An 18,100-nucleotide genomic window follows, 5' to 3' on the forward strand; every position below is an offset into this window, starting at 1 on the left:
GATTCCACACAGCAGGAGGCCATGCCAAAATGTTAGTTTTTAATTACAAAAGTGATATGTAAATTCTAAAAAATATAAAAATATTAAAAATATAAAATCCTTAAGTTTGATAAATGTTTTTATTAGTAAGGTTTATTACATAAATTGCTATCCTCTTTCCTGAAATCATCAGTATCTGAAGTGCTAAGTCAGTTCATTTTAATACTCTAGGATTGAGTTTCTGTTATGACAACCATGTTTCCTGTAATTTGCTGTTTATGAACCTCTCTGCTTCAATATGGAACATTTTTCACCTTCAGAAATATTATCATCAGAAATTCTCCAAGTTAAACTCAAATATTGTGCAATCACTGAGCTCCTGCCAGCACCAACTGAATAAAAAGTGACCCTGTTGCTAAAGTTGGGCTCACTAGTCCTCACATGGGACTTCTCTGCTAGCACTGGTCTGCCCACCCCAGTTTTCAGCTTTGCCATATTGTTCTTGGTTTTTGTCATCATCTACCAAGACGGAAAGATCAGGATCAGGGTTCTTGGAGTGAGTGAGAACTCTGCTGTCCAGAAGTAAGTGCACACTACAGACCTCATGTCCTGCTGCATTGTCTGCTTTGTTGTTGGCCTCTCAGTGCCCGGGGGAAAGCAGCGACTCTCCAATTCCATCTGCACCTCTTGCATTAGGTTCTCATTTCCTGGCCTCTGCTGTACTCATTTCTAATCATTCTCTTGTAAAATAGCAGCTTTTACTGAGATATAATTCATATGCCATAAAATTTGCCCTTTTAAAGTGTACAGTTCATTGGTCTTTAACATATCCACAGAGTTGTGCTCTAATCCACTCTATAGACTATTGCAAATGTACTGTTGTAAAAGGCATTTTCTTGAGTGCTGACTACTTGCTAGGTACTATGATATATATGTTGCATATTCGTGAATAAGACAGACATAGTTCCTGCCAACTGAAGCATCCAGCGAAGAATAGAGTGAGGATGAGTGTAGTTTTGAACATCCCTCAAAGGTCAGTGGTGTTGAGCTGTATGTGGGGCATCCAAGCAGACAACAGTCAGTAGGCAGTGAGCTACACTAGCACGACGTCACGGGAAAATGTGAGGTACAGTGTTGTACTAAGGAGTCATCTTTATGTAGCTGATGATTAAAACCACTGGGATGAATCACATGAAACGAGAACAAACACTTAAAAGCAGGCAAAGACATTACAAGATAAAGCAAATCTTTGCTCTTACTGAAGCCTAGGTTCTCAATTTGGGAGAGACAGGAGATACAAGTGTGACATGGGAGGAGGAAACGATTGGAATATGTAGTTTTAGATTTCAATCAGAGGCATCAGGACTTTAAAAATATATGTATTTTCTAGTTCTGCCCAGTACAAGACCTCTGAAGCAGTGCTACCCCTATAGTAATGAAGGTCAGCTAGCACTCACGTCTTAGTTCTACATTTGGGTACTATTCCTCTTTAAGAAGAATCGGGGCCCCTCAGAGAGATGGCTCCTTCCAAGTCTAGGGAAAGTGCAAGGTGTCCCTGGAAAAAAATAGTGCCATAAAATAAGGGAATGCCCAATGGATGGTAGTGACATGGGATAAGAATACAGCTGCTGGCTTGAAAGGGTTTCCACTGGCCAAACACGGGATTGTTTAAGCATCAAAATAATGCCTGGTAATGGGTTATAACACATTGAATAAAATAAGAATCCCTGACCACATAGTGGTACTAGAAAAGGTAGGGGAACTCTTCTTTATGCCTGTTAATACATGTAGAAGAAGTGATAGAAAAATCACCAGTTTGTAACCACCAATGTAATTCATACAATAGGAGATCAGAAACAGATGCCAATAAAACCGTTGGGGAGAAAGAATGTGGAGAAGCAGGTTTTTCTGTAAAAGTATCACCTTACAGATTATTTATTAATTTCAAAGTAAGAAAAGGTGACCTCATGGGCCAGCCCCATGGCTCACTTGGGAGAGTGTGGTGCTGATAACACCAAGGCCATGGGTTCGGATCCCTATATAGGGATGGCTGGTTAGCTCAATTGGGAGATCCTGGTGCTGACAACACCAAGTCAAGGGATAAGATCCCTTTACCGGTTATCTTGAAAAAAAAAAAAAAGGTAAAAGGTGACTTCACAATGGAGAGATCTGACAGATACCACCTTTACAGGTGATCAAACTTTGTCACCAATATCTGGACAAAAATGACTTACTGATGTGTTACAGCAGGAAGTACAGCACCCATGCAGGGGTATTCTTGCCAAAAATGTTTAACTTGAAACTAGTCAAGTGAGAAAATAATCAGACAAAGATTGTGAGACATTTTATAAGACAACTATCTTGGACTTTGCAAAAATGTTAATGTCACAAAAGATCAAAAACAAAAACCTCCAAATAAAAACATAACCATGGGAATTGACCTAACAGAGGCTAAAGAGACATGACGAGTAAATGTAATGGTTGATTCTTGATTAGATCCTGAATTTTAAAAAAAATGTTTTTTTTAAGTTATGAAAGGTATTTGGGAACAATGGGAAAATCTGAATGTGCACTTTATTTTGGGTGGCATTACTGCATTGATCTTAAGCTGCCGAACATGATCAAGGTATTTTGATGTAGCTGAAGTCGGGACACACCATAGAGGTGTCCCCGCAGAAGGAATGAAGGATGTATTTCTCCAGCTGCTGAGAATGCTGTCAGCACACAGCCCTCAGCTGTCAACCATCTTTAGAATTGCCTCAGCTGGAGAGCACCTTGCCCAAGGTCATGGCCCACATCCAATGCCTGATCAGTGTGGCAGTATAAAGGCCAGGTCCCTGTACCTGACTCAGGCCAACTCCAAAGGGCCATCCCGGCTTTAAAGCTGTGAGACTGGCTGAGGCCTTCCTGGTGTGTGAGCTGCAGCTCAGCGTCCCCTGACCCCAATCCTGCTGCTTCCCCTCCCCATCCCAACACCTCCTTCCACCAGCCCTGCTCCCTGCCCTCACCTTCCCCAGCAGTGATCCCCACAGCACTCCTAATCTCCATCCCAGAGAATGCATTCTGGGGAGTCCAACTTGGGGCAGTTTTACTGCAGGGGATAGTATCTGAAAACACAAAGACTAAGATGGAATTTTGGAGCTGGATCACCCACCTGGCTGACTGAGAAGACTTCAGCGCTGCTGGTGGATGGACCACAAAGGGGCTACCTGGCACAAGGTAGCAGTTCCTGAATGGCAAGTAGTAAAACTTTCACCAGTGGTGAACTGGGGTGGTACAACAGTGGAAAGGAGCTGGTACAATGTATCAAAGTATCAGATATTTGAGAAATATGGAGAGCACAGGAGGCTAACATAATAGAGACCAGGTAACTATGCTTAACTGCCTATTGTCAGAAACCAAGTGAATTCCATTATCATGAGTGAGGAAAAATCAGAAGGGGTGGGCCCACCTGGTGGGTTATGGTGATGGTTCAGCAAAAACAAGGTACCCCTGGGTGAAATGCTGGGTAGCCAAGTGGGCTCCTCAATCTGTACAGTCAAAAGAATTGATGTGTGGACAAACAGGTGGCTAAGGGCAGTTGCCCCAACCAGTCATGATCCCTTGCCTTGTTTCTGGATCTGAGCCCATTTTCAGACTGAAACTCTTGGCTGAAGGAGAGGCTGAATCTTCAGGAGGAAAGACCCTGTGATACCAAGTGGACAAGGTAGTAATTACCCCACTCCTTTTGCAAAGGAAGTGACAGCCATTTGCTCAGGTAACTATCCCCTGGGGGAAGGGAATGCTCACACATTTTGAGGAGTGCTGAGCCCAGGGATGGAACTGAGAATGAAACCAGGAGACAGAGTCATGGTGGGCCCCCCATGAGCATGGGGGTATATGAGGAGTCTGGGTCCCCTGGGTTGAAGGGACCACCCAGTGGCCAGTTCCCTGATTCCTGAACATGTCGCTGGAATGAGCATACAGGGATGTTGGCACAAGCCCCATGCTGGTTCCTTGGCCTGTGGGAATGGGAAGGCTGAGCAGATGCCTTTAAAATTGCTCCTACAGCTGGGGGTTGGGAGGTGTGGAAATCAGTGCCACCCCAAGACCTAAAGGGTGCAGGGGCAGTGGTCCCTGTTTCATTTGCTATCCTGGTCCTTGCCACTATGAGATACAGCCTGAAGGATGGGAGTGAACTCCTGTAAACTCAACCAAGTAGTAACCCCAGTTGCAGTTGCTGTGCCCAGTGTGGTGTTTGCTAGAACAGACAAACACACAAACATGGTCTCAAGCCCATGACATGTGGCCACTATTTGCTCAAAGTCTTTTCCACCCCAACAAGAAAGGAGGATCAGACATCGTGTCTATTCACTTGGAACAGACAACGGCATGCATTTGGTCCTAGAGTGAATTCTCCCACCCTCTGTTATCATACAGTCTGGAGAGATTTGGACTGGCTAGACAACTCACAAAACATACTGGTCCTCTATATTGAGGTGATCATGCTGATCAGGCTGGAAAAGTAAGAGTAGCTAGCACATCAAAAGCTACAGTAAGATACATGTGTTCCCGAGGGTGGGAGATTAAACTCTCCAAAGATTCGGGGGCCCTCTGGAGTTGACAGACTTTTGGGGGGCCAGTGGTCTAGGACACGCTGGCATATCTCCTGCAGAGTTATGGGTAAATAAATGATTGCCCCTTGTGCCTTCCACCGTGAAGAAGGATGCACCATGACTTCTTTGGGTTTTGGAAGCAGAATATTCCACACCTGGGAATTCTGCTCTGAACCATGTACTGATGGCTTGAAAGATTGTCAATTTTGAGTCAGTGCCCATTGCAGGAAAGGGTTCAGAAGCAGGTTCAAGCAGTGATGCAAGCTTCCTTCCTACCTGGGCCATGTAACCTGGTTGACTCTGTGGTGTTAGGCATCTGTGATGGGACGTACTCCATGTGGAGTTTGTAGCGAGCTCTAAAGGGTAAATCACAACGCAGACCCCCCAGATAAGGCCATGACGTGTGGTAGAGAACCACACATCTTTGAGAAAACAGTTTGTGGAGTGCTGCTGGGCCCCAGTAGAAACAGAGTGTTCAACACCAAGTGATCACGAAGCCAGCACAGCCCATCACAAGCTGGGTACTGTCGGGCCCACCAAGACACAAGGTCGACTTTCATGAGCAGGTCCCAGATGGCACAAGCAAGCCCCATGAGAAGAAAGGCCAGACCGCAACACCTTCATTAATGCTGCCCCAGCACCACTCCCTCAGACCAGCAGTTGAATGGCAGTTCCTCATGACTGCTATCAAGGAGGACAAAAAGCCAAGCTTGGTTCATGGATAAGTCGGCTTGGAAGGTAGATGCAAGTCAAAGATTGGGACCAGGACTGTGCCATCGCCTCATTCCGTGGGGTCCTGAAACAGTGAGGGGACATCCTCCCATTGGCAGAGCTTTAGGTAATGTCCAACCAACTTGTCTGCCACAGAGACCAATAAGGACTCTCTGTTATGGGCTGAGCCATGTCTCATCCAAATTCATATGTTAAAGCTCCAACACCAAGTATGCCACAGAATGTGACTATATTTGGAGACAGGGCCTTTAAAGAGGTAATTAAAGTTAAATGAAGTCATAAGGGTGGGGCTCTGACCCAATTTGGCTGGCGTCCTTATAAGAGGAAGACACACCAGGGATGTGCACACAGAGAAAAGGCCATGTGAGGACACTGAGTGAGAAGGCAGCTGTCTGCAAGCCAAGGAGAGAGGCCTCAGGAGAAACCAAACCTGCCAGCACCTTGATCTTGGACTCCGAGCCTTCAGAACTGTGAGAAAATAAATGTCTGTTGTTTATGGGGGGAGCCACATAAACTCACACTAAATATACAGTGATAGATGCAGAAGGGCATACTTACGAAACTAAGTAGATCAGCTACTACAACGTGGCTACCCACAGGCTGAATCTAGCTTAACTGTGGGATTAGCTTGGCTTGCAAATTAAAAATTTTAAGTTGTGTTCTCGATATTTAAAATCAAGATACTTATGAAATCCCGATTTCTAGCATCTTAGGAAGATCTAGCAATACTTGGCTGGAGCTGAGAAAAGACTCTGGAGTTGGCAATATTCCCAGGACACTCAGCCTATGTCACTGATTTAAAGTTTGGCCTTAGTAGGCAACTGAGTTCCACATTCCCTGGATAGGTCACAGCGGCTGACAACGCACAAATCGGCAAACTAGGGCCCATTGGCTGCCCACCTGTGGGAGGGAGGAAGGCAGACCTATGGTTACTAGAGGTGGGAAAGGGGGAGGGAGAGCGGGGTTAGGGAGAAATTGGGTAAGGGACACAAAGAATAATTACTATTTGTAATAATGAACATGGCAATATTGATTTGGTCATCACATATTGTACACAAATACTGATAGTCAACACTCTACCCCCAAAGTATGTATAATCAATTATGCTTCAATTTACAAATAAATTACATTTTAATGAAGTATATATATATTTTTAAAAGTTTTACAGAACCAGGGCTGAGATTAGAATGAAGTGAATGAGACAAGAATTTCTGGCATGGATTTCATTTTTTAAAAAAATTGTATTAAAATATCATTGATCTTGATTACTAAGTTTTTGGGGGCCTCCATTCATTAACTTGGCACAGATACCTCCTCCTAGTCCCTGTCCTATTATGATGGGCTTCGAACGACATGCTGAACAGCTTGGATTTTATTTAGTCTATACAGGGGCAAACAATTCAATTTTTTTTAAGCAGAGGCAAGAACGGATCCGCGTTTGGGGGAACTCCTTAAGTTCCCACGCCCCAAACTTCTAACACTTAACTCTCTAACATTATTACCATTATTAATGTTAACTCTCTAACATTTTAGTGTCATATCCCAGCTCGCTCGTTTGCCCCTAAAACAGTGCCGTCCCCCTCTCCCTTCTCCCCCAGGTAAGCGTCCCCTCCCCCGAGACTGGCCCAGACACCTGCCATCCCCGGGTGCATCCTCCACCTGCGCTCCGCACGCGCGTTTCCGGCCGGCTTCCAGCCCCGAGAATCGATACCGAGACCATCGCTCTGCTCCCACGGGGCGGAGCTTTCTCATCGACGCGGTCGGCATTCGTCTCGTGTTGCCTCGCCCCGGCGGCCGTCCAGCGGGAGGCGGAGCGAGGCCAAAATGGCGGCTCTCAGGCTGGCGCGCTCCGTGCTGCTGGGGCTTTGAGGTGGTCGCCCGGGGTCGGGGGGACGATTTCCCCGCCGCGGGGGCCCTAGAGGATGAATCGGGGGCTCTGCTAAGGTCAGGCGGCGGGGCTGGAGAGAAGTGGCAGCAAGGGCTGCGGTGGCGTCCACGCAGCGGGATGTGCGAGAGTTACTCCAGGTCGTTGTTGAGGGTCTCGGTGGCGCAGATCTGCCAGGCGCTGGGCTGGGACTCTGTGCAGCTCAGCGCCTGCCACCTCCTCACGGACGTGCTGCAGCGCTATCTGCAGCAGCTGGGCCGGGGCTGCCACCGGTACTCTGAGCTCTGTGAGTACCAGGCTGGGTGCGGGAGGGCTGCCCCGGCAAGTCACGAGTGACACCTCAAGTCTCCCCGTGCCTCTCTCGGCGTCCCCGGGGTTTGCGTTCCGCACCCCGCCCCGCGATCTGCTGTCCCTTGGGCCTCCGACGCCCCTGGGCTTCCACTGCTCCAGCAAACTCTAGTCATCCCTTGGGTGCGTCTTCCTCATCCGCTAACTTCCCGCCACCAGCCCGGGAGCCCAGACTCCGCTCCCAGCTCCACTCCCACTTACCTCCCCTCCGCTCTGAAATGTGCCTCGGTTTTTCTCATTGTCTCACGTTTGCTGCAGGTAGAACCACCCCCAGAACGCCCTACATCCTCTTTTACCCTGGTCCTTTTCCTCTCTTGCCCGCAAACTACTACAACTAGTTGTCACAGGCGCTCCGTCTACCGGCCGTTTCTTACAAGACTGGCCATTCTTTAGCTCCTAACTAGAGTCGTTGACAGCTCTGCTCCGTTAGTGACACTGCCTCTTCTTCCTGTGTCTGTTCATTTCAAAGGCAACATCTCAACGTACTGTTTCCCAAGGCTGACTTTGTAAGTTTCGCTGATTAGATTACCTTTCACTCACATCCCAGTTGTCCATTGACTTCCTCCTTTGTATTTTTATGTCAGTGCTTATCAAAGCGTGGTAGAGGGGTCGTAAGCAATTTACAAGGTTCTCCAGGTAATCTGGGCTGCGGTATTTATGGTTTTTAAGTGTATGTCTGGTGTATCTATAGCTGGTGGTATTTAATAATTTAGTAGAAGGAATGGAATATTTTAATAGAAGCCACACATCATCTTGTTGATGTGAAGCATGCACGTGTGTGTGTTTTGGGGTTGGGGTGGGGAGACTGTCACTCATTTAAATTTCAGGTTATGATTTTTAAGGTGGTGAACTGGAGAACTGGGTAAACTGTTTCATAGGATATTTTGTTTTGTTAATGTGGTTCCTAGACTGAAAACTTGAGACCCACAAATGTGCTGTACTTCTTAGGCCCCAGATTCCATTCCTGCTTTCATCGTGCTGCCAAAATCATCTGTTCATAACACAAATCTGATCCTGTCATTCTTGCTAAAAATATTTCAATTGTACTCCATTGGTTACAGGCTAAAAATCTAAACTCATAGAAGCACACAGCTCCCTTTGTGAGCTAGCATTTTTCTTACCTTCTGCCTCCCTGCCATACTAACCTGCAACCATGCTGAGCTACCTGCCTTTTCCAAAACTTTTTAAGCTATCCATTCCTACATGCATGCTGTTTCCTAGAGTGTCCTTTGCCACCTGTCAACCTGGTACTTCTTATATTTTGAGATTCACTTATCACTTGCTCTAGGGAACTCATGTTATCTGCTCTTGTAATTCTGTGCTTATTTCTTTTTATCTTTTTTTTTTTTTTAAGATGACCGGTAAGGGGATCTTAACCCTTAACTCGGTGTTGTCAGCACAACACTCACCAAGTGAGTTAACCAGCCATCCCTTTATAGGGATCCGAATCTGTGGCCTTGGTGTTATCAGCACCGCACTCTCCCGAGTGAGCCATGGGCCGGCCCTTCTGTGCTTATTTCTGTTATGTTATTTATCATCTTGTTTTGTAGTTGTCTGTGTGTGATTCTTCCCCTCCCCAGAAGAGAAATTGATTATATTTGTATTCTGTAACCTAGTATGGGACCATAACATAATAGGCACCCTGGAAATATTTGTTGAGTAAATTAATGAATTGATAATCCACTACCATAATACGTGTTTATTGCTTTCACTTTTTGAGTTCCAAAAATGTACATTTTTTTGAGTGATTGATTTCACTGATACTTCTAAATTTGGAACTGCGAAGTGAAGTTCATTCATTGTTATCTTGAAAGTACACCACCAACAGAATACTCTCCTGGTTTTTGCCTCTCCCTGGTTCTTGAGTATACTGTTATCTTTATGGGTAGTCCAGATTAAATTTTTGCTACCAAGTTCCCTAAATAAGGACAGATGTTCTGTACCTTTAGATACTCAAAGTAGCCCCTGAATACATAGCTACCTTTCCTGCCTTCTACATACGCAGAACCAGAATATGTGTTAGTACTCTGTGTAACTAGGTATTCCACAGTCATCAAGGGACCGTTGCGCTGCTTTAATCTGAACATTGTTCCTAACCCAATTTCTGTAGTCAGTTTTCTTGGGTTTATTGAGAATGCGATTGTCAGATTCATTATTCCCCTTGTGGTTTGGTTACTTTTTTAAGGGTAATTTTGGTATACTTATTAGATAGACATTTTAAGATTCTTTTTCTACACTATCTTTATTTTAAAATCGAATCCCATAACCTTAGGTTACGGTAGAATGCAACCTTGTATTCTCCTCCTTTACATCCTTTTTGTCTTTTCAAGAAACATTTATTGAGCACCACTTATAAGCTAAGCCCTGTGCTATGTGTTGGAGACATAAAATTTCTAGGGCACAGTCCTTGCTTATAAGGTGTGTGCAAGGGTGCAGAAAATCAACAAAAACAAACTGATGGTATTTGTTCCTTTTTAAAGAAAAGTTCTCAAGTTAAAGCAAGTTTTAGAAGTTATTATTAATTCAACAAATGATGAATTTTTAAATTTCCCTAAGGTGACAGTTTCTCCAAGCATTCAGGGGCAGATGTTTCTGCATGTGTTGTGTTATATATGAGATATGTATGCATGCACCAAAAGCAGGTGCTAAATCTTCCAAAATGACTTCAAGACTTTAACTTAATCATTGCATGGTACAGGCAATGAATGCTAAAGGAGTAAGATAAAGGAGAGAGAGTTGTGGGTTATGGATTCCAGGGTAGAATTGCTTCACAGAAAAGCTGGGATTTGAGTTGAGCTATGAAGTATGGTTGTATAAAGTCAGAGAGTATTCCAAATCAGAGAATAGCAGAAACTAAGATATCCAAGTGAGATTAAGCATGGTAAAAGTACCAGTAAGGTGCCCAGATTGCCATATGTGTCTAGTTCATTTTAAGGGTGTTTGAGTAAAATGTTCAACAGAGATCAGGTTATAGAAGGACTTAAAAGCTAGACAAAAGAACATGTGACAGAAAACACTACATATTCCTCTAAGGGGAATAGTTTGGTGAAACTGCTATTTTAAGAAAATTGTACTGGCGGTGAAATGCAAGAGAGATTCAAGTGAGCAGAACTTGAAACTATACTTAGATAGTGGTAGCAGGAATAGAGAGAAAGAAAAAAAAATCTGAAATTCATGGCAAAAAGGAGAAAAAGTATTGGAAGATCTAGGGTTGAGACTGCAAAGCATATGGGGGAATTCAATACGATTATTTTGTAGACTGAGAGAGTAGTAATGGCTTTAACAGGAGTTAAAGGAGTTGAAATGCATACCTATGTTCAATAAGAGGAAGAATTAGTATAGTTTTATTTTTTTTATACGTAACAGAACTAACCCATACTTGCAGAAGTGTTTGAAGTCTCCTGCTTCAACCATACCATTCCCCTGTACTGCAGCTTCTGCTCCTTGAACTGTTAACTGTTGGCTGTATATCCTTCCAGACGTTTCTATGTGCATGTGAGCACACATGCATCCAATTCTTGCAAAATTTGGATTCTTCTTTTTCCTTTTATAGTGTGATTTAATTTCAGGCATGCTAAGTTTGAAGTGACCATAGAAGACTTCAGTAAAAAAATTCTTTAGGTTTTTGGAAATTGGGAACTGGAATTTTCATCGATTTAAAAGATGTAGAGAACTTAAGTTCTGCTAAGGGTAAGCATAGGAAAAACTTGCTTTTGTAAAGAAAATCTCATTATAGCTAACGTTTTATCTGTTTATCTCTATACATTTTATGCGATGTCTTCTAATCACATTTGAAAATTTATATGTAAATTACCTTCATGATCTAAGCCCTTCTTTGTAAATATTTTTGGATTTAAAAAATTGATTCAGTAATGTAATTCATTCAACAGAAATTTATTGAGAGCCAGCTGTGTGCCAGCTACTGTTATAGGTTCCAGAGATACATCAATGAAAAACAGAAAAAATGTAATGGACACTTATTTAGTATATACAACCCACTAGTTATTTGATAATAAAAAATAATGATAGTAATATTTACCGGGCATTTACTTTGTGTCAGCCACTGTTCCAGATGCTTGTGACCATCTGTAAACCACTTCTGATACTTGTTCTTTGATATTTGTACTAGCTGATTGTTAGTGTGATTGTCTGTGGTGTTCTGGTTAGTTGTCAGATCACATTTAAAATTGACTTTAAGAATCAGCTTCTGTTGTTTAAATAATATGATATTCTGTTTAAAATCTATTAATTTCTTTCCAATAAGTAAATCTTATATAGTATATTTGATTCTGAACTGCTTATTTACTTAATAATTTTTTCTTAATATTTAAAAAAAATTCATGGGATTTTCATAAAATAATTTGATTTTCTTTTGACTTTGTTTCAGATGGCCGAACAGACCCAATTTTGGATGATGTTGGTGAAGCTTTCCAACTTATGGGGGTTAGTCTACATGAACTAGAAGACTATATTCACAATATTGAACCTGTCACTTTCCCACATCAAATTCCTTCATTTCCTGTTAGCAAGAACAATGTACTACAGTTTCCTCAACCTGGAAGTAAAGATGCAGAGGAAAGAAAAGAATACATTCCTGATTACATGCCTCCCATTGTGTCTTCTCAAGAAGGTTTGTGATTGATTGTTTCTTCCTCATATACTAGTGACAGTTTTAATGGATTTCTAATCTTCTTAGCTTTCCATACTGTACCAACATATAAATTTTAGAAATGCAATCAAAATATTTTAATGTCATTTACAAATTATTCTAACCCTTAAGTCAACAGACTTGGAACTGGCATTACCAGGCAGAGCCATGGCATATATCAGATGAGACATTTATCTCCTTTGTAAATTTTAAGTAGAGGAGAACAGAATGTGATCCCACAGAGAAGCCTTTCAATAGATATGAGAATGGGATATTAAATAAATTAGAAAAATCTTTGAAACAAAAATTGGGTAGCTCTTTTCCTTCCCCCTTAATGTCGTTTTTGAATGCCATTGCTTTAACAGTGATTGAGTTGTGAATATTGACTGAAATTATGCAGCCTGATCTTTGTTTTCTATGACAAGTAGAAACATTTATTGTTTGGTCATATAGAACTTCTGACTATAAAATAATAGCTAATAAAGTGCAGTGGTCAGTCCCTTTGCAGAATTCCTTTTTTCCTGCATGATTTTCCTTGTTGATCATTAAGTTCACTAAAATTCTAAAAAGATACTTAAGTAATTTGGTCTCTAATACAGGTACAAAATATCTTTTCTCTTAAAAAATGGAAAATTTGTAATTCATTTTCTTTATTTTTAAATTCTAAAACCATATATATACATACATATGATGCCAGAAAGATAATTTTTTTTATAATTTTTTTCATTGTGGATAATATACATAACATGAAACTGAACATTTTAACCATTCTTAGGTGTATGGTTCTGTGGCATTAAACGTTCACACTGTTGTGCAACCATCACCACTGTCCATCTCCAGAGCTTTTTCATCCTGCCAAACTGAAACTCTATCGCCATTGAACAATAACTCCCCATTTCTCCCTCCCCTCAGTCCCTGGCAACCACTAATCATTTTCTGTCTGTATGAATTTTTCTACTCTAGGTACTTCTTATAAGTGGAATCATATAGTATTTGTCTGTGACAGGCTTATTTCACTTAGCATAATGTCATCAAATTTCATCTATGTAACAGCATGTGTCAGAATTTTCTTCCTTTTTGCTGCCAAATAATATATTTTATGTATATTCTACATTTGTTTATCCATTCACTCATTGGTAGATATTTGGATTTGGATTGTTTCCACGTTTTGGCTCTTTTGAATAACACTGTTATGAACATTGGTGTATAAATATCTGCTCAAGTCCCTGCTTTCAATTTTTTTGAAGTATATACCCAGAAGTGAAATTGCTGGATCATGCAGTAATTCTGTATTTAAGTTCTGAGGAATCATCATACTGTTTTCCACTGTGGGTACACCATTTTACTTTCCCATTAGCATTGCCCAAAGGTTCCAGTTTCTTGTAATTCATTTCTTATAATCTCCTGTTCCATACACTTTAATAGCATTTTGAAGTACTAACTTTTTGTTTCATGGACTAGGTTTAAACTGGGAATAAATTGTTTTACAATCTGTGAATCAGTGTTGCCTTATCTGAAAAACTGGACAAATACTGGACCTAAGTTGTGGAGACTGATTGTGGGTTGGTGGGTTATCATTATTAGTCTGGATCTTGGGTGCAGTAGACTACTGAATAGTGCTAGTGTTGTAATTGTCAGTGTTCTGAAAATGAAGCATTGTTACCATGCTTGTTAATAGCCGTGGTAGGTATGAAAAGAGCTTGCCATGTAACCTTTTGGAAAGTTATCATAGATTTCTGGCTTCAGCCCCTTGGGAAGTAGACTGTCCTCAATAGCTTAGCACTATTCCACTCAAGTTCTTGGAGATTAATACTGACTGAAGCCAAAAATCATTATCACCAGGGCCTAGGACTGTGTTGATAATGATTTTTTCTGAGTAAACTGAACACTATTTGTAGGGTCTTGTCTACAGAAGTTCCTTGTTTCTCCTCTTTTCCAGGCCTACTGGTGTTATCAACAGCAGGACTTGGAAATCTACAGATGCACCTCAGTCAACCCCAACTTCTCTACTGCTTAAAATTCTATTCCCCCTCCTTGAATTTATTTATATTTATAGCCTTTATTACTTTTTTTAGGAAATCTTATTCTTTATATTCTCCTTTGTAGAGTTGTCTCTTTAAACACCTCATTCCCTAATGTAAGTGTTTTTGATCTTAGAAACTACGTTTGTTACAACTTCTCTAAACAGAAATTTATTATAACGTGCATTTAAATACAAACATTATCAAAAGAGGATTTCTTGCAGAAGCCTGGTAGTAGTTGGATTGAAAAGAACTTTGTTTTCTTTTATAGAGAGGCCATGAATGTCAGGTGGTCCTGAAATTTCCTTTTTTGCTGTTGTTATTAAATATGATTTATTAAGGATCCTAGACATCATAAAAGTGATGCTAAGTTATCAATCCATGATATGTCCTCTTGTACTTTGAGAATTAATCTTTCTGTAGCTCTGAAATGTTTAGCTGATAGGCCATCTATAAGGATACAGAATTTGTAATTGTGCTAAGGAAACATGAATGGTAATCAAACGCTGAAAGAAAACTTGAGGCATTATAGAGGAAGAAACTACAGAAAGGATGTTAATATATAACTAGTTGGTATGTTATATGAGATCATGCTTTTTATGTCTGTGAATTAGACAATGGTCAAGTTTAACAGCCAAGACTTATGTGCATGATCAAACAGCATGTGATTGAGCTGGAACTACTAACTTCTCCGTTTTTAAAATTTTAGTCCATGTGCTCTGTGCCATTTGGAATTTTCTAAATCTATTTTGTGGTTTCCTTATCTATCTTCTATTACTACCCCTATTTAATAGCTAACTTTTTAAATACTTTTTGTTTTTTTCTGTTTTTTTAAAAAATTTGGACTCCGATGGACAGCATTGGATTAATATTCATCCCTGGTTCATGCACACACTCATCGTTGGTCCAAGCATAACAAGCATTTATTTATTTTGAGAGATACTTGATTATTTTTAATAATAAGCCCTAGCAAACTGACTACTCAAAACCAAAGCTAGGACTTTGATAATAATCTACACTTAACCATTTGGTCACTCTTGTTTTATTTTTATTGCATTTGTACTAAATGCAAATATTACACAATAAAGTTCTCTTAAAGTGTTATGGTTATCATGTTTAAATACTGTCAAGGAAATGTAGCTAAGATAATCAGATTTATATTGGGCAGTGAAGGAATATGAAAAACCACTTAGCAATTTTAGGTACTAACTTCTAGCTGAAATTACTATGCTCAGTAAATTTTGGGGTTTCTTTTCTGGGTTATTTAAAGCAAAAGGAGAATCATTTCAAGTTTTATGCAGTATAAATTATAAGCATTTTAAAAGGAAAATAGCATAAGCTTTGAGAACACTCCTTTTCTTTTTTCAGCTAACACTTGTGGGTCATCTAAGGAGCAGAAATATTGCTGATTCATAAGATACACACATGGCACACAAGGATGCAATAAGTGATAGGCAGTACAATAAGATGCTTATCGAAACCTTTCCTCTGTTCATGGGAAAAGGATATAAAACAGTCCTGTGGTTACCATTTTTTAATATAGCCACACAAGTCAACTTAATAAATCATTTACAGTCTGAAACATTTTTTTCATGGTTACAGCATGTTAGAAAGTTTCTAGTGTTCTGGGTAGTGGCGCAAAGTATGATACAGAGGTGAACCACCTTGATTATAACACATCATCAAGGTCTTCATTTTCCTCTAATTTCTTTCAGGGCCACAGACAGGGCCAGACTCTGGTCATAAAATATTATTAGCTAAGTACCATCATGGGGCTACCCTATTGTCAATCATTCAACTCAGTTCATATGAAAAAAGCATTTGGATGGCTTCTGTCTGCATAGTGCGAGTGTGTAAGTGTGGCAGCCTCAAGTGGCAGCAGGCAGCAGTAGAAAAAACGCGGGCTACGTGGAGGCTCAGACATGACTCAGTGAGTGAGTTTATAGTCTCCGCAAGTAACTTCACCTTTCTGAGCTTCACATTTGTCGTCTGTAAAATAGGTATAAAAATACCTGCATATCGGTGATAGGGAAGATTAAGTGAGATATTTTGTAAGACGTTTATATAAGATAGAACAGTGCTTAACACATAAAACACGTACCAGTGAATGTTAGTTCTCTTCACATTTGCCCTTCCTCAGTCTTAAGGAATTTACTTTTTGAATTAAAAATATAACATGCATTTATGAAGTCACTCTACAATAAGAATAAGTATTACAATAGGAATAAGTAAAAGTATTAGCATCATAGGCCTAGGAACTGAGGAAACACACACTTGACCGGGGAGCTGTTTGATTATCAGCAGTTTATGTGAAGGTGATAGAGGAGGGGGATGATGCAGAAGGATTTCTTCCCCACTGTATCCGATTCTGTGTTGAGAAATGAGACCTCTGAAAATATTTTATACATGCACCTTCTGCTTGGACTGTTACAGTTCCAATGACTGGTTCCCTTTGTGTGTTATTTAAGAATACTCTCTTCCCAGCTTGCCATGTGTATTTTTAGATTCACACCAATACCATATTTTTTGGCTTCCTATTATATTGTGCTGAGGAATGTCTAAAAATCGTATACTGTGCCGAAGTCATTGGTTCTCAAGTGTGGTCACTAGATCACTGGTCAGTGAGGGTCTTCTAGATGTTCTGTTGATGGGTTCAAAATATTTGCATGAGAAAGAAAAGAGAAATAGAAACCATGTACTCTGTTTTACTTATTGCGGGAAACTTAACCAACTCAACTTAAACTCGGTAAAGATACTATGATGTTGCTACTTTTAGGGTTCCTATTTTTAAAAAAATTTAAATAGACTATTTTTAGAGCAGTTTGAGATGTGCAGAAACAATTGAGAAGATAGTACAAAGTGTTCCCTTATATTCTGTACCCAGTTTCCCCTGTTATTTGTATCTTACATGAGTATGGTACGTTTGTTATAATTAATAAACAAGTATTGATACATTATCATTAACTAAAGTCCATATTTTATTCAGGTCACCTTAGTTTTTACCTAATGTTCTTTTTCTGTTCCAAGATCCCATCCGGGATACCAATTACATTTAGTTGTCATGTCTCCTTAGGCTCCTCTTGGCTGCGACAGTTTTTCAGACTCTTCTTGTTTTTGATGACCTTGACAGTTTTGAGGATTTATTGGTCAGGTATATTATAGGATCCCCCTCTATTGGAATTTTTCTGGTGTATTTCTCATGATTAGAGGGGAGTTATGAATTTGGGGGGAGAAAGGCCACAGAGGTAAGGTGCCATTTTTACCACATCATATCGAGGATATGACTCAGCACTGTTGATGCTGACCTTAATTGATGCACCACGGTAGTGTTTGTCAGGGTTCTGTGCTGTAAAGTTACTCTTCTTCCCTTCTTCTCATACTGTACTCTGCGGAAGGAAGTCACCACACACAGCCCACACTTGAGGAATGGAGAGTTACTCTACCTTCAAAGAGAGGGAGTGTATCTACATAAATTATTTGGGACTCTTCTGTTGGAGATTTGTGTTTCTCCCCCCCAGAAGTTTCTATTTTTTTTATGAAGCCCTTCAAAAAGTAAACATTTACAGGTTTGAAAATATTAACAAAAGTAATACAACCTTGTTGAAAAAAAATGTTGCCCAGGTACATTAAATATAAAATGAAAGGCTCTTGGCTTTCCTCATACTCTCATTTTTCAAGAATTACCTTGTTTAACAGGTGTGAATCCTTCGAGATTTTTTCATATGAAACTTTTGGACTCCTTTGACTCAAGAGTCTGTGTACACTTCAATACCTACCATTTCTTTCTCAAGCTACTGCACTCTGACTTCTACTCCAATCCTCTTCTTGAAACAGCTGTCACTGAGATCACCAATTACAGTCAAATTGGCTGATTGAAAGGACATTTAATATC

At 40.5% G+C, this 18,100-nt stretch overlaps 1 protein-coding gene across 3 annotated transcripts in view; it reads left to right on the top strand.

Moving 5' to 3' along the window:
• Positions 1-7,120: 7,120 nt before the first annotated feature.
• TAF3 (TATA-box binding protein associated factor 3) overlaps positions 7,121-18,100 on the top strand; it is a 188,580-nt gene continuing 177,600 nt past the window's right edge. Inside the window, exons 1-5 of one of the 3 annotated variants that reach the window (XM_063100016.1) lie at positions 7,412-7,477; positions 8,009-8,045; positions 8,136-8,175; positions 11,093-11,229; positions 11,927-12,169. In XM_063100016.1, the coding sequence (XP_062956086.1) occupies positions 11,977-12,169 (193 nt within the window). In that variant the 5' untranslated portion in view covers positions 7,412-7,477; positions 8,009-8,045; positions 8,136-8,175; positions 11,093-11,229; positions 11,927-11,976. Of the gene's footprint in view, positions 7,478-8,008; positions 8,046-8,135; positions 8,176-11,092; positions 11,230-11,926; positions 12,170-18,100 lie in introns of all 3 variants that reach the window. The other 2 variants (XM_063100017.1, XM_063100018.1) reach the window with 2 other exon arrangements.

Source organism: Cynocephalus volans, chromosome 6, assembly GCF_027409185.1.
Source record: "Cynocephalus volans isolate mCynVol1 chromosome 6, mCynVol1.pri, whole genome shotgun sequence".
NCBI classification, from domain to species: Eukaryota; Metazoa; Chordata; class Mammalia; order Dermoptera; family Cynocephalidae; genus Cynocephalus; species Cynocephalus volans.